This window comes from Talpa europaea (genome assembly GCF_964194135.1).
Source record: "Talpa europaea genome assembly, chromosome: 4".
Classification (NCBI taxonomy): domain Eukaryota; kingdom Metazoa; phylum Chordata; class Mammalia; order Eulipotyphla; family Talpidae; genus Talpa; species Talpa europaea.
Genome location: NC_140070.1, coordinates 119,083,409 through 119,100,159, shown reverse-complemented (window position 1 = coordinate 119,100,159; position 16,751 = coordinate 119,083,409). Strand labels below are relative to the sequence as shown.

General features: G+C 42.3%; 1 protein-coding gene across 2 annotated transcripts in view; it reads left to right on the top strand.

Annotated features, from left to right (window-relative positions):
* Positions 1-4,274: 4,274 nt before the first annotated feature.
* FXR1 (FMR1 autosomal homolog 1) overlaps positions 4,275-16,751 on the top strand; it is a gene marked incomplete at both ends in the record, with an annotated part of 64,077 nt that continues 51,600 nt past the window's right edge. For both annotated transcript variants that reach the window (XM_084230994.1, XM_084230993.1), the window contains one exon: positions 4,275-4,325. In XM_084230994.1, coding sequence (XP_084087120.1) covers positions 4,275-4,325 — 51 coding nt within the window. The remainder of the gene's footprint in view (positions 4,326-16,751) is intronic.

The following is a 16,751-nucleotide window of genomic DNA, read 5'->3' as shown; positions in this document are numbered from 1 at the left end:
ATGGTTTCAAATGCATTATATGTCTGTCATAGTGTTACAGAGCAATCCCGATATAAAACAGGTTGCCTGACTACGGGTCCTCACAGTCAGGGAGGGACTTAAAAGGGACTTATTAATACTTAAGTGCAGGAACACACAAAAGGTTAATAAAACGCTTATTTATAAGGGAAGGGGAAATGAGGAAATATACAATTCAGGGAGAAAAGAGGGAGATAAAGTCTGAAATGTATCCTACCCATTCTGCCGACTTGGAAAACCAATGGCACGCTGAGAGCTAGTGGAAAGCCAAGAGCCATGAAGCCAAGAGAGAAGCCCAAGGCCCAGGTGTCTGATTTTATACAAACCTGGCAGCTTAACTCCGCCCTCGGACCCCAGCAACCCTCCCTTTGGTAATGATGGGATTTGTCATTTCCAGTGTCTTGATGGCTCTGGTTTGGAGTGGGGGTGGAGTCCACAAAGTCTGTATGGAATTAGATCAGGACATCATTTCCACCAACAATAGATTCAACCTGTTTGTTTCTAAGAGAAGACCTTAGGATTTACTTGTAAAGGTTCAGCTGTTACTATGTAAGTTGTTTCTTATCACTGAGCTGTTGAAAACTGTGGATCTAAAATATGGCTCTTGGGGTTTTTTTTTTTATCTTGCTTCCGGCAACTAACTTTGAACTTCACTATTTTCTTTTAACATGTATAAAGCTGATAAAGCTCTGGCAGACCTGGGACATAGACCCAGAAAATGACCTTACATTCCTCAAAAAACTTTTATGGTTCTATCTAGGTTTAGGAAATTCTCTAATTATGGCTCTTTGTTCAGTTTTTTACCGCAGGGTGAGGAGATACTGGATGAGGTTCATCTGTAACCTTGGGAGGTTTTATTTTATTTATTTTTTTTTAAATAGAGGCATGTTTTATTTATTTATTTGTTTGTTTTGTTTATACATGCACTGGGTACAGTCAGAAGCACGGGAGGGTGAGAGAATTCACCAGAGCCAGAGCTGGGAGCAGAGCAGGCAGAAGGACTGAGGTACACTGCTGAGGGGAGCAGCGGGCGGCAGGAGAGGTCTGCGCGCCATGTGGGACCCTCCTCCGGTGACCGGGGAGCAGCCGGGGATCGAACCGGCGCCACAGAGGCCGTGGGCAGCTTCAGCAACCCAGCGCTCAACCGCTGCGCCACCTGGGAGGCCCATGGGAGGTTTTATTTTAAAAGATAACTCTCTAATACTGTTTTGGAATGGAAAGACAATTAAGATCATGAATTAGTGGTAAAAGGGATGGGTCAGGGAGCAGTAGGAATCAAGTCAGTCATCTTTTGTTTTAGGTAACTTCTTGTGCCTTTAATTTTTTTTTTTTTTAAGATTTTTTTTTTTTTTTATAGACGCATGCTTTATTTATTTGTTTGCTGGTTTGTTTGTTTGTTTTGTTTTTATACATGCACTGGGTACAGTCAGAAGCGCGGGAGGGTGAGAGAATTCACCAGAGCCAGAGCGGGGAGCAGAGCAGGCAGAAGGACCGAAGTACACTGCTGAGGGGAGCAGCGGGCGGCAGGAGAGGTCTGCGCGCCATGTGGGACCCTCCTCCGATGGCCGGGGAGCAGCCGGGGATCCAACCGGCGCCGCAGAGGCCGCGGGCAGCTTCGCAACCCAGCGCTCAACCGCTGCGCCACCGGGGAGGCCCCTGCCTTTAATTTTTAATTAGCCTTTTGTAACCAGCCTTTTAAATGAAACTTACAGTCTTGAAGCCTTTTGTAACTTCTGCATAACAATCAAAGTAGGCAGGCCATTTTAACTGCAGAACAGGTTATCAGAAGCACTGGAGGGGATGGGGGCAAAGGGTGGAAGGGATATAATGGACTATGGCAATGGATTATTAGTACCTTTGCAAAGGTCTGAACCTGTACAGTGTTGTAAACCAATGAAATCTTGATTAAAAAAAAAAAAAAAAAAAAAAAAGGCTGGCCTCCCTCATGGCGCAGTGGTTGAGTGCTGGGTTGCGAAGCTGCCCGTAGCCTCTGCAGTGCTGGTTCTATTCCTGGCCGCTGGATGAGGGTCCCGCATGGCATGCAGACTTCTGCCGCCCCGCTGCTCCCCTCAGCAGTGTACTTCGTCAGTCTGCCTGCTCTCTGCTCTGACTCTGGTGAATTCTCTCACCCTCCCACGCTTCTGACTGTACCCAGTGCTTGTATAAATAAATAAATAAATCTTAAAAGAAATAAAATAAAAAAGGCATTTCATTTTGTCCTGAGATCTCTTATTCTCAAATGCATTTAAGAGTGATTTTAATTAGAATATTATCCATAATGGCCATTGTAATACTAACTCATTTTTGGTAAAATTTTGCCATGGTTTTAGATTTCTGTTACTTTCAGACTATAATTCTCAAACATAAAATAAGCAGCTGTGCAGGAAAAGTGGAAGATACAACTCTGGACCTACATGATCCCATATCTTTTAGGTAGGCCTTTGAGTTTCCTGGAACCAAACTAATCCATAAGCCCATTTGTTTCTGAGTTTGACTTTTGAAATTCTTCTAGCAAGAGCATTTACCTCATTTGTGCATTAACAGAAACCAATGGTAATCAAGAAAACAACTGTGTAAATCATTAGTAACTAATGAACAAGGGTGTGGGTACAAGATTTAACCAGTAGAGACCTCCCCCATCAGGCAAGGGGTTAAGCACTGCACTGCAAAGCAATCCGCAGCCTCTGCAGCAAGAGTTCCATCCCCAGCCCACCAGGGAGAAACCCACATGGCAAGGCAGACCTCTCCTGTTTTGGCCCGCTGCTCCCCTCAGCAGTGTATTTCAGTCAATCTGCCTGTTCTGTTCCCGCTGTCTCTGTCTGGTGGATCCTCTCACCGCTCCCCCCCCATCTCTGGCCTGTACCCCAGCTCTTGTATGCATAAATAAATCTTTAAAAATAAAGAAAAGAAGAAAAAATAAACTAGGGTATTATATACCCTATGGATCATAATAAGATGTTGTATAAAGTGTTGGGAAGAAGCCCTTAATGGTGATTATAAATCATTGATAGGTATTTCATTTGTTTACGTTTTCCTCACTAAGATCAACATTTTCAAATGAACATTGTGTACAAACCACTAAAATAATGAGCATTTTTGCAGCCCCTATTTCCTTTCTTTCTTGTCTTTGGAGACATGTTGGTCCAATCTTATATATTTTTTAGAAACTCTCCCCAGAAAGCATGGGTCGGTGGGCATTTCCCGGCGAGTATGGAGGGCCAGCAAAGCATCCTTTCAAAAAAGCTTTTCTGTTAAAATTATAACACAGAAACAAAAGTGTCCTAGTATCATTTCCAAAGGCCTAGCCTGCGGAACAAGTTTTAGTTCTCTTAAAACAGATAATCAAAGTATCTGTGTCTGAATGCTTATTGTATTAGGGTACTCTCCTAGAGAGTACCACTCGGAGAAAAATCAATCAAATTGATTCTGCTTTGATCCTATTTGTAACTTCGTATGCACTGCAGCAGGGGTAAACGAGGATTCTGCTCTTTCCCTGATTACTTCTAACAACGGGTATTAACTTAAACTGCTGCAGGTTGCGGAAAAACCCCAAGTTGAGAATACTTAAATTGGCTTTTACACAGATAAAGTGGTAACAGGTAGGGAGAGGACTCGGCCGAACCGAACCGTGTGAGAAAGCGCGAAACTGTGGATTTGTGTCAAGAGAAGGGCACTGGTTTCTAAAGAGCAAGATGCAAGAATGTGGGGCACACAGTTGACATATTTTTACGTCCCTTTCTCCCCCACAAAGATCGTGCCACTGGGCAACTGGGGAGCCCCCAAAGTTGACCCCCCCAGGAGGGCAAGCTAGCCCAGGGTTAACAACACTTCCAGAAGTTTAAAGGCAGAACGCCCAAGCGAAGCGCCAAGCGAGCCCACACGTGCGGCCCGCAGGGTCCACCCAGGCAGGTCATTCTCGGGGGGCAAGAGGTCCCGAGCGGCCCGACCTGGGCCCGCAGCGGGCGCTGAGGGGCGGGGACGAGGGCGGGTCCGCAAGGTCGCGCGATTGTGCCGGGAGGCGAGCGGCGCGCGGGCGGCGGCGGGCGGAGACCACGGCAACTGTTGTAAGCAGCGGAGGGATCCCACCGAGAGAGTCGGGACTGAGCGGCGAGACCCCGAGGGTGTGGGGCGGGGGATCCCAGTCCCCGCCCTGTTTTCCCCGCCCCTCCCCCCGCCTCCTTGACGCCCCTCCCCCCTCCTCCCCGCTGGTTGGAAAGTTTCTAGAATCTCTTCCCAGCGGCCTTTGCGGTTCCAACATGGCGGAGCTGACGGTGGAGGTTCGCGGCTCTAACGGGGCTTTCTACAAGGTACCGACCCTTTTACCGCTTTGTCGGGGCTTCCGGGGGCTGGGGCAGGCGCGGGGGAGGGTTGGCGGCTCCTAAGAGTGGGGTTTGGGGCCGAAAAGGACAACCAGGCCAAAGCCGGAGGCCGCTGTGTCCCTCGCTTCTCCTTCCTCGACCCGCGGTTTAACGGTCTCGGGGGCCCGGGCTCCGTTATGTTTTGAAACAAGAGGTCGGACACCTTTTGCGTTTTCCTACTCATGAGCCTTAATTTTGGATGCTTGTGCGGCTTTAGGCGGGCGGAGGAGGAGAAGCCGAACGGCTGCCGGGCGGCCGAGAGCTCGCCGGGAGCAGGCCTGAGCGCCTGGAGGTGGGGGAGTCGCGAAAGGAGGTGGTGGGATTGTGTGGTCGAGGCCGCTCCCCCGCCCCTTGGCCTGTGCCGGGCGGGAGCGCCTCGGCCCGCAGCCCCGACCCCTCCCCACCCCCTGGGGGGGGCACGTCGCGGAATCCTAGGAATTCACCTTTGTGCTAGGGTTTGGGGCTAATAAACTTTAGAGTCCGAAGGGGAGAGGGTACCGGATGGAGGGTTGGAATGGAGCGAAAAGTGGAATACCTTGAAATGTGGCGGGATGAAATATTTTTGCGGCCTTTGAGATTGGGCGGCGCCTCAGCCCCTCTGTTACGGAAGAAAAGGCGAGAAGAGTTCAGGCTTTGAAAAAGGAAGCGTTCCCATGTGAATTGGATCGGGGGAGACAGGTGGGGAGGTGGCTAGATTCTTTGTATCACTTGGCCGGTGTTTTGGGAAGGTGTTTTCCCCACCCCCCCACCCCCACGGGTTTTTTTGTTTGCTTGCATCGGGAAGGAGGCCATGCATTACTATGGATTGGTGCTGGTGAACGGAAGAGGAATGGAGTAGGGGCTTCAATTGTTGGGGTCACATCACTGAGAATGAAGTCCTTACCATTTGGCTTTTGCCCCTATAACAGGCCTTTCTGATTCTCCCTTTTTCCTAAAGTATGCCACGATGTTACAAGATCAATACAAGCCTCCCCAGCTGTTGTCTGTCAGTCATTCTCGCTAAGCCAGCATCTCAAATGTTTGAGAGTCCTGGCTATTTTTATGAAGGGCCTTCTCCTAACACAGGAGTGAGTATTGTGCTTACACAGTAAGTAGTAGTAGGCTCTCCGGGTTTCATTTCATCGTACCTTTTGTCCCAGAGGACTTATTTTTGTGGTGGTTAATTTCCTGTTTTTAGCGTTTTTCCTTTTCTAGGTTAGGTCTTAGTTATGTGGATTTGGTATAGCTGTGTCACGTGGTAATGGCATAGTGGGGAATCACTGTTGGCTTATAGAGGATCTCTAAGCTTTTTACAAGTTTAAATCTCTTTAGGTGGTCAACATAAAAACTGGTGGAAAGTAGTCTTTTACTGTGTGACAAGTTATATTAGCAGTGTAGGTTTAAAACGGTGTCAGAGCACTTAAATGAAATTCCAGTAGATATTTCATTGACTTCTGTTATTGCTATCTAGTGGTTGCGTTTTCTTAACAGCTGCAGATACAGTTGTGGTACTGTGCATAAACTGTTAAACTTTTGTCGAGGGTAGAAAGGTTTATCATTTAGTATCACTCTCCCACTCCTGAGTAAGTTTCAGATTCCTGACTAATTGGCTATACAGTTCTTGTAATGGAGGTGTGCACTTTTTTCCTGGTACATTGAAAAAAAGAAAAGGATTGCTTTGCTTTATTTTTCAATATGTAGATGATAGAACATTTTACATAAACCAGGTGTTTTTTATAGCAGATGGGCTGCTATACAAGCTACATTGGATAAGATTTTGAAATCAATAGTTTGAAAGTTATTTAGTAGAGATTGCAATTTTTTTTTTTTTTTTTAGTATTATTTTTTTTTTTAATCCCCAGCAAATCAGGCATTCCTGTTTGGAACTTTTAAAGTATTTATTGTTGATCTCTATCCAAATTTTCAAATCTATTGATTTTCAACCTTGGTGGTGTTAGCCATTTCTTTCTAACAAAGCAAGGTGGGGCTTTTTTTTTCTTTTACTAAAATAATTACAATTAAATATGCACAAGCAGTTTGCTATTTTTAACTATTTGAATTTTTGAGATTAATTTGCATATGGTAAGAACACCCCTTTGTGGGTGGGTGTACACTTACATGAACTTTGATAAAACACTAGCAGTTTTGTTACCATCACCTCTGTGACATAGAGATGGAATAGTTTTCTCATTTACAAAGTTGCACTCAGGCCTATTTATTAATAGTGTCTTAACCCCCAATTCCTAGAATGTTTCTGTCCCCTCATAATTTTGCATTTTCCAGAATGTCCTATATGTAGTCTCATCAGTGACTTTTGAGTCTGGCCTGTTGCATTTATTGTAGTAGCAGTAATTATTTTAATATTTGATCAGTGAGAGACTTTTTTTTTTTTAGGATTTGTTTATGCATACAAGAGCTGGGGTACAGACCAGAGATGTAGAGGGGGGAATGAGAGGATTCACAGAGACAGAGTGGGGAACAGAACATGCAAACTGACTGAAATACACTGCTGAGGGGAGCAGCGGGTGAGTCAGAAGAGGTCTGCTGCACCATGTGGGTAGCTCCCTGGCCAGCTGGGGAAGGAACTCATGCTACAGTTCCGGAAAGCTTCATAGTGTGGTGCTTAACCCCTTGCACTTACCAGCGAGGCCCATGATCAATGGGAGATTTAGAAGCTTTCAGGAAAAACCAACGTTGCCTTGAGATAACTGCTATTTATGTTTTCGTGTCTTTTCCCCCCCACTGGTGTTTCAGTGCACAGATGATTTCTGATTTCATCCCTTTACTCCCGCCCGTATATACACTTGACTAAAAGTCAAGTGTGAATGCCTTGAAAGGAGTGTTCTGTACACACTGATAAAAGTTTTTCTTGTGGAGCTGTAACTTCATCTCATTGGAACCAGTGAGGAGCTGAAGATCTGATCGAAAATTGAGATTTTTTTCCAGCAGGATTTGCACAAGTGATGGCTTGAAAAATACATAGCCCTGCTTTTTGTACTTATCAGTGGATCTAAACTAACTTGATAAAAAGGTTGGTATGGTGGGCTTCCCCTGGTGGCACAAGCGGTTGAGCGCAGTGCTGTGAAGCTGTCCGCAACCTCTGCAGCGCCGGTTCCATCCCAGCTGCTGGGGACGGTTTTTTAAAAAAAAAAAAGCTTGGTATGGTCCTGTTTGAAACTCTGTAAGTTTAGGTATGGGAAAGAATGGGAGATAGGTTAATTAAACCCTTGATAGGGGATATAACTGTACATGAAAGTATGCATTCATAGCTTTTCCTATCTGAAACAACAATTTAGTTATATTGCTGGTTATTTTGGGGTGCCTTTTTTTTTTAAGCTTTGCAATAGAATTTATGGTCTGTGTGATTATGTTAAGTTGTATAGACTGTTAGCACAGTCTTATTTTAGAACATTTCCATTACCCCCCCCTCAAAAATCTTGTGTCCATCTGGAGTTATTAAAGTACTTTTTAAAAAAAAAAATTATTCATTTAAGAACTGGGGTGGAGGCCAGAGGTATGGGGAGTGAGAGGATCCACCAGAGACAGTGGGGAACAAAACAGGCAGATTGACTGAAGTACACTGCTGAGGGGAGCAGTGGGCAAGTCAGGAGAGGTTTACTGTACCATGTGGGTCATTTCCCTGGCCAGTTATTGAACTCTGTGTCTTAACCCCTTGCCCCGCCAGAGAGGCCCTAAAGTGCTTTTTAACTGATGTATATGAAATTAAGCATTGCAGCTTGCATAGCCGTGGGCAGAATATAATTTAAATAGAAGTTGGATGTAAGTCACTCATTTTCTGGCTTATGTAGAGGAAAGTTTACGTGGTGTTCTAAGGAAACATGTACTCTCTAAGATGCTAAAATTTCAGGGCTTCTTTATTGTAGATTTAATTACTTTTAGTTAACTGATTCTGAGTATCATAATAGTTTTGTAATTTCCTTATTTTGCTTAATTTAATGTTAGAACAAATTTGAGACTAAATTATGCACTGGGTTTATTATCACTAACCGTGCTCCATAAAGTTACATTAAAGGAGTTGTGTTCTGAGTGTGTACCGTTTTTAGATTTAATACAGTATATTGTGTTGATTTCCTTGTAGAGATAAGTAATTGAGGAAAGATAATGGCTGTCTTAATGATTGCTGTTAAAAATATGCAGTTCCAAGTATTTTAAAGATAATTTTTAACTACAGATTTTAAAATGTGGTTTTTTAAAAGAATGTTAAGGAAGAATTAATTGACAAGACAAGTCAGTTTTTTTAAATGAACTATTTTTCCTGTAACCTTTATTTTAGTATTTCCGTAACAATAATATAATTATGAAAAATCCGAAAAGCAATAAAGGAAAAAGAAATCTACACAAAGATATGTTGTGAAGAGTTTAGCTTTATATACTTAAAGAAAAAAAAACTTTTTTCCCTATTTTTACTTTTAGGCACCTATGTATTTTCTGAATCATCAATTGCTAGTATGTGCTTTCTGTTAGATAAGTTTATTGTATGCTATTAAGTCTATACATGTTCACTTAAGTTTCTGCTTTTTTCCTGATTTTCTTTTTTTTAAAGGATTTATTTATGCATAAAGAGCTGGGGTACAGGCCAGATATGTGGGGGAGTGAGAGGATTGACCAGAGACAGAGTGGGGAGCAGAACAGGCAGATTGACTGAAATACACTGCTGAGGGGAGCAGCAGGCGAGACAGGAGAGGTCTGCTGCACCATGTGGGTTACTCCCTGGCTGCCTGGGGATCGAACTCATGCTACCGAGGCTGCGGATTGCTTCATAGTGCTGTGTTTAACACCTTGTGCCACGTGGGAGGCCCCTCCTGATTTTGTTCTTTCAAGGAATCCATGGAGTATATTATCTCCATTGTACATTTTAAGAAATTGACAATAATGATTAACTTGTCCAAGATTACACTCCACTGAAATGAGATTTAAGTCTAGGACTTCTCACTTACAGTTGCCTGGGTTAATATAGCATTAGAAGTTCTTTAAAAGGCAGTGGGCTTAAGTTTTAATTAGACAAGGCAGACAGTTGACTGGATCATAACTCAAGAAGTGCGTTTTCTGCTACAGTGTTAAGGATGGAGCAAACCAGCGTGGGTTTGTTTTTGTTTTGGTAGTGGGAAGAACAGTATTTGATGATTGAGCCCTAATTCTTGTATTAGTGCATTGTGAGACCTTGGTTTTTCCATCTTCAGTATGAGGCAGTTAGATTTCTTTCAACACAACCTACTAAGGGGTAGAATCTGCTAGGTATATGCTAGTTCACTAAGATTCCATCTAGCCTTTAATACTAGTAACTATTTATTGAGTACTCGGGCTCCATTAGAATGTGCAGGTACGTTATGTGAATTTCTCTTTTCAGCATCTCAGTCAGTGAAAAACAGTGTTAGCCACCAATTGAGGAAACTGAGGCTAAGCAAATCAAGTCCATAAAATTAATGAGACTGATTCAAGATTCAGAGTGATCTTTAAGATGCTAGAGAGCCTGATGTCTTTAACCTTTATAATTTGATTTCTTTTTGAAATAGCTGTGTGACTTCCCAAATTATCAGTTAAAAATTATTACTAATTAATATATTAACAATTAAAAGGAATGACTTGGGAGAAATTATTTGTTTTTACTTTACAAAAATTGGCTATTTCCACTATGGTAGCCACCAGTCATAGGGCTAAAGTGTAAAGTGGTCTGAGTTGAGATATGTTTTTGAGTGTGAATTGTATACTTGATTTCAGAAACTTAGTATAAAACACAATTTAAAAATACTTTCAGGCCTCCCCGGTGGCGCAGCGGTTGAGTGCTGGGTTGTGAAGCTGCCCGCAGCCTCTGCAGCACTGGTTCGATCCCCGGCTGCTCCCCGGCCACCGGAGGAGGGTCCCACATGGCGCGCAGACCTCTCCTGCCGCCCGCTGCTCTCCTCAGCCGTGTGCTTAGGTCCTTCTGCCTGCTCTGCTCCCTGCTCTGGCTCTGGTGAATTCTCTCACCCTCCCGCACTTCTGACTGTACCCAGTGCATGTATAAACAAACAAAAAAAACCAAGTAAAATAAATAAATAAAAACATGCCTCTATTTAAAAAATAAATAAAAATACTTTCAAGTATGTTGAAATACTTTGGATATGTTGGCTTAACTAGGCGATTACTACAGTTTCACCTGTTTTTACTTATTTTAATATAGCTACTAGAAATAAAAAAATTAGTTATATGGTTCAGTTTATAATTTCTGCTGGATAGTTCTGATTAATGCCATCCTTAGCTGTTAGATATATAATGTTGATTACATAACGTATTTTGGGAAATAATATGAAATGCATTAATATGCACATAAAAGCTCACTCAAATGTTTTTATATGGTGGCATCTTTTGCTAATCTTACTGCTTAGTATTTTTGAGCATCAAGAAATGCTTCAGAAGAGTCTTTGGTAGATAGTTAGCTAATAGTAAGAAACCGTGTTGTGATGGTTCTGTCAAATTTAATATAAACAAAATATTTACAGGTATCACAGTCTCTTCACAACTTATTCTCACATTTAAGAGGCTTGAAAGTCATCACCAAATTGAGCCAACATTAAATTTCAGTTAATAAATATCAGTTGTGAGCCTCCCCTTGTGGCGCAGCGGTTGAGCGCTGCAGCCTCTGCAGAGCCGCCGGTTCCATCCCCAGCCACCAGTGAGGGTCCCACATGGCGCAACAGACCTTTCCTGCCATGCCCACTGCTCCCGTCAGCAATGTATTCCATCTGTCTGCCTGTTCTGATCCCCACTCTGGCTCTGGTGAATTCTCTTACCCTCCTGTGCTTCTGACTGTACCCAGTGCTTGTATAAAAAATAAATAAATAAATAAATCTTTAAAAAAATAAATATCAGTTGTTTCAACTTGTCTCTCACACTTTAGCCTCAGGATTTTTTGCTTAGCTCTTTTGGAGGATGAATAGCAGTCTCTGACAGTGGTAACTGTTGAAGTTTATACTTATTCTTTGCAGAGGAACCTGGGTTCCTTTGTCAAGGTTTCTTCAGGTTCAGGAATCTTTCAGACCCCTCTCTTCATTTCTCATTTTGGCCAATTTGAGTAAAATGTTTCTCCTTTCTTGCTTCATAATTTTGCTTTTTCAGTTTTTCAGGTTATTTTAAAGTCTTAAATTATAAAGTGACTTGATATGTGTTCTTAAGTATATGTTAGGTCTTCTGTACAAATTTATTGGAACTCTTTGTTGGGGGGAAAGGATCCTGAACAGACTCCACAAACAGGTTTTATGGACCCACCCCCACCCCAGAACAAAGGGATTCAAGACACCAAGGACTACAAATCCCACAATGTCACCACCACTGAAGGGAGGGTTGCTGGGACTTAAGGGTGGAGCTAAGCAACCAGGTTTGGACATCTGGGGGGGGGGGGGGGCTGTCTTTGGTTTTTCACCAGTTTTTTGTGTGCTGTTGGGGTTCCAGATCAGCAGAATTGGCAGGACGCCGTCACCAATTTATTTCTCACTGAGTTGTTCATTTCTTCATCCCCCCCCCCTTTAAAATTTATTTATTTATTTATACAAGCACTGGGTACAGTCAGAAGCACAGGAGGGTGAGAGAATTCACCAGAGCCAGAGCAGGGAGCAGAACAGGCAGACTGATGAAATACACTTCTGAGGGGAGCAGTGGGCATGGCAGAAGAGGTCTGAGCGCCATGTGGGACCCTGGCCTGGCGGCCGGGGGCTGCGCCATCAGGGGAGGCCCTCTTCATTTCCCCTTTTTGTAAAGAAATCCTTTACTACCCTTTTTATGTGTACCTGCAGTTGAGTCTCATTGTAAGTTCCTTTTAAAGTGTGCGGGTGAGGACCCACAGTTATGCCAACCCATTTCACATTGGGGTTGCCCTGTAACATCTTGACTTCTGGAAACTCTGATTTGTTGTGTAATCTTAGCATTCTTGCATATACACAAAGCTAACTATCTGATTCCTTTTTTATTTTATTTTTTTAAAGATTTATTTATTTATACAAGCCTGGGTACAGTCAGAGGCACAGGAGGGTGAGAGAATTCACCAGAGCAGAGAGTAGAACAGGCAGAGTGACGAAGTACACTGCTGAGGGGAGCAGCAAGCAGCAGGAGAGGTCTGAGCACCATGTGGGACCCTCGCCCAGCCGGGGATGAAACCGGTGCTGCAGAGACTTCGGGCAGCTTCGCAACCCAGCGCTCAACCCCTGCGCCCCCGGGGAGGCCCCACTATCTGATTCTTATTTCAAACTGAATTTAAAATCTTTTTAGGGGTTATGTGTTAGGCTGGTCCGGTTAAGACGTTGTAACAGAACTTTTTTTTTTTTTCCCCAAGATTTATTTATACAAGAACCTGGGGTACAGGTCAGAGGCGCGGGAGGGTGAGAGAATTCACCAGAGAGAGCGAGTAGCAGAACAGGCAGATGACAGAAGACACTGCTGAGGGGAACAGCAGGCGAGGCAGGAGAGGTCTGCGCCATGTGGGTTTCTCCCTGGCCTGCTGGAAATCGAACCTGCATTACAGGGGCTGCAGACAGCTTCGCAGAGCATCGCTTGCTGCACACCCCCCCACCCCCCAGGCCCCATTGTAACAGAACTTTATGCTTGCAGAGAACTATAGGGAACTTCATCTCTCCAACAGGAAGAACTGATGATAGTTTTGGGTAGCTATAAACTTGTGAATGTAGCATGCTAAGAGCATTTATTACTAGTATGCAAGCATAGTATATATTTACACTTTCTTACAAAATGCTAACATTTTCATTGTCACTTTAAAATTTAGAATAATGTTCAGTATTAATGAGTGCTAAAGACATACCTTGAGTAATTTTTTTCCTTTAACAGAACTTACTGCGTCATCGTGTGCAGTGATTTCTGTAATAAGTGATATAATTAATAAATTGGCATACTTTATTTTTATAATGTATCCTTTAATTTGAAATGACTTAGTTATGTAGGGGTTTTTTGGTAAATATTTATGCATACAAAAACTGGGGTACAGGCCAGAGGTGCAGGGGTTAGAGTATTCACCAGAGACAGTGGGGAACAGAACAGGCCAACTGACTGAAAAACACTGCTGAGGTGAGCAGGGGGCGAGTCAGGAGAGGTCTGCTGCGCTATGTGGGTAGCTCCTGGCTGGGGATTGAACTAGTGCTGCAGTGGCTGCAGACAGCTTCATAGGTTGCATCTTTACCCCTTGTGCCATCAGGGAGGCCCAGGAATTATTTTATAGTGTAATAAAATTTCACTGATTACTTCCTAAAAGATTTATTACTTATTTCCTCCATTGGTGAATCTCAACTCTACATCCTTGCCAGAAGTGGGTTTTATAATTTCATTGTCATGTTTTAAAGACTATTTATGCATACAAGAACTGGGGTGTAGGCCAGAGGTGCAGTGGGGTGAGAGGATTCACCAGAGACAGAGAAGGGAGCAGAACAGGCAGATCTCCTGAAATACACTGCTGAGGGAAGCTGTGGGCGAGTCAGGAGAGGTCTTCTGTGCCTTGTGGGTAACTCCCTGGCTAGGTATCAAACTCTTGCTGCAGTGGCTGGAGATAGCTTCCTAGGTTGCATCTTAACCCCTTGTGCCACCAGGGAGGCCCAAGTTTTATATTTTTTATATGCTGAAAACTTTTCTCAGTAAGGCTCCCACATTTCTAGTTTTGGTTAAAACAACCTGTGTCCAGGTTAAACATAAAATTTCCTACATTTTCTTCTAGTTATAAACTCATCAATATAGTTGCTGTTAACCATATCAACACTTAATTTTGAATATTCATAGACATTTGTGATAGCACATTGTAGTAAATAATCTTTGTTTTATAGGGGAATTACTATTTTTTTCTTCTCAGTCAAATCGCTGTCACTTCTAGGACTGGGATGGGACTATGGTATTTAACATCCAGGAGAACTTGGTGCCATTCAGGGTTGACATAATTAAGAACCTCCTGATAATTGCTCTGAATGTCTCTGGGATTCTCTGGAAAGACCATTCAGAGTTCTTGGGGACAGGAAGAGAGGGGAGGGAGTGTAGCATTGTGACTTTTGGAGCAAATAAAGTCAGTTAGGACTCTGCTTTCTTTACGTTACTGCCCAAGACCCTGTCTTGTTTCACCTACCACATAGTAGTGGATCTGAAACAATCTTAGTTTCTTTAAATAGTAAGAATTTATTTCTGGGGCCTCCCTGGTAGGCTGGGGGTTAAGTCTCAGCCCTACTACCTTTATGGCCTGAGTTAGATCTAGCCTGGGAGATAATCCACATATGGCTCACCAGACCTCTCCTGTCTTGCCCACTGCTCCCCTTAGCAGTGTATTTCAGTCATTTTACCTGTTCTGCTCCCCACTCTGTCACTGGTGAATCCTCTCACCCCCTGCACCTCTGGCCTACACCTCAGTTCTTATACGCAAAAATAAAAAAAAAAAAGATTTTAATTTCTTTTCCTAATAAGGAATTCTTTCTGTATCTCTTTTTAACTATTACACAATCCAGAAACAAAATGTTTTATATTAAATACTTTAAATTACTTGCAAGAAAAGTTCCAGGAAGATTTACCATGCTATTTAAGGGAGGAGGGAGTAGTTTTACTTACTTCTAGCATACCTTTGAGTGCCTAAGAATACCTTAGTTTTTAGTTAAAGATTTAGTTCCCTTGGTTTACAAACTGAGAAACTTTTATATATAAAAATACTTATTATAATGATGAGCACCTGGATCTGAGAGCCCCTAAAAGCCTTTCTCAACATAATACTTTCTCATTTGAAGGCAGAGAAATACCAGAAGTATCATTCTAGATGCATTAGAGAGAAGTTAGCTTATTGTACAAAATAAATGCCTTAGCGACTGGGATATATGCTCTTAGAATCATAATTAAGAAATACTGCTGTTGTATTCAGTTTTCTTTTTTTAATCTCATAAAATAAGTCATGACACTTGCAGGTTGCAGGAAAGGACAACAGTTGATTCTGATTGTTGACATGTTGATTTGAGGTATAAAGTAAGCAATGGGTGCAGATGTTTGTCTTGTTAAAAGGGTATAGGTTGTTTTTCCAGGTATAGATCTGGGCGGTGGAAGAGCAAGGTACTTTAATTGTATCTAATGTGTCATTTGTAAGAGACACTAAGAAGAAATGTTAATTGGTGTGGCAGTTTTATCTTAGAGTTCTTATTTAAACATCATCTTTAAACATTTGCATACATATAAGGGAAAATAGAAGCCAAATAAAGTTTGATTAAAACATCTTCACAGTCAGAAGAATGTGTTTCTTCACACAGTATCTTCCTCAATACTTGGAGTGCACTGATGTTGCAAACGCATTTAAAGCGCTCTCCCTTTTAAAGAGCTTTCCTCTGTTTATAGTCAGGATTTTCTTTCAAGAATTTTCATCCACTATGCATATTTTGATACTAGTGCTTTCTTGATTTTATCAGAAGGTGTCAACAGTACAACCTTTTGGTAAGAGATCAGTCTTTCATAAAATGGTCCTTCATTGGTTTTCTGACTGAGATCATAGAAGGGTTGCAGTCAAGTGATTGCCACAGAAAATTCCAAGCAAGCTAAGTTTGAACGTGTTTAAACAGAGATGTAGCCTGACTACCATATGGTTGTCAGCTGTTCTATGCACCCTTATTAATTGTAAACAGCACCCTGACTTCAGAGATGCAGAGTACTTAGGAATTGAAGGAATGGAAGGGGTCCAATTGTAAATCAGTAAATTGATAATTGATTAGAGGCTAACAAGTGACTTTCAAATTCTTGGTGGCAGTTTTCAAACAAAAACCTGAGGTGAATTTCACACAAATTATGCTATTAACTTTTTTGTCACAAGGGTTGTATTTTTGTAAACATTGTAATCCACAGCAGTAAACTTGGACTTGATATAGTCAAGGAAAATGCTTAGTTAACCCATTCAGAAAGAAAAGCTCTGCAGGATCTAACAAACACTGAGCCCAGTGCATCTAATGTGTGATTTATTCTCATGTTTATTTTGGGAAATACAACATTATACCATCAATTGCAGTATTTTAACACATTGGAAAAGGCATCAAAAAATGTTGTTTCTAGCTTTTATGCCAAATAAGTAGAAGGGAAAATGAAAATCTGTAAATTTCAGTTGATGTGAAATGCCAGTGATCCTGAGAAAAACATTAAAAAATAAAAACATTGATAGACATATTAAAGCTAGAGTGACTCTTAACTTATATCAGAATTTTTTTTTTTTAAGATTGATTTATTTATGCATGCAGGAACTGGGGTATAGGCCAGAGGTGCCAGGGAGTGTGAGGGAATTCACTAGAGACAGCGGGGAACAGAACAGGCAGATTGACTGAAATACACTGCTGAGGGAGCAGCAGGCAAGACAGAAGAGGTCTTCTGTGCCATGTGGGTAGCTCCTTAGCTGTC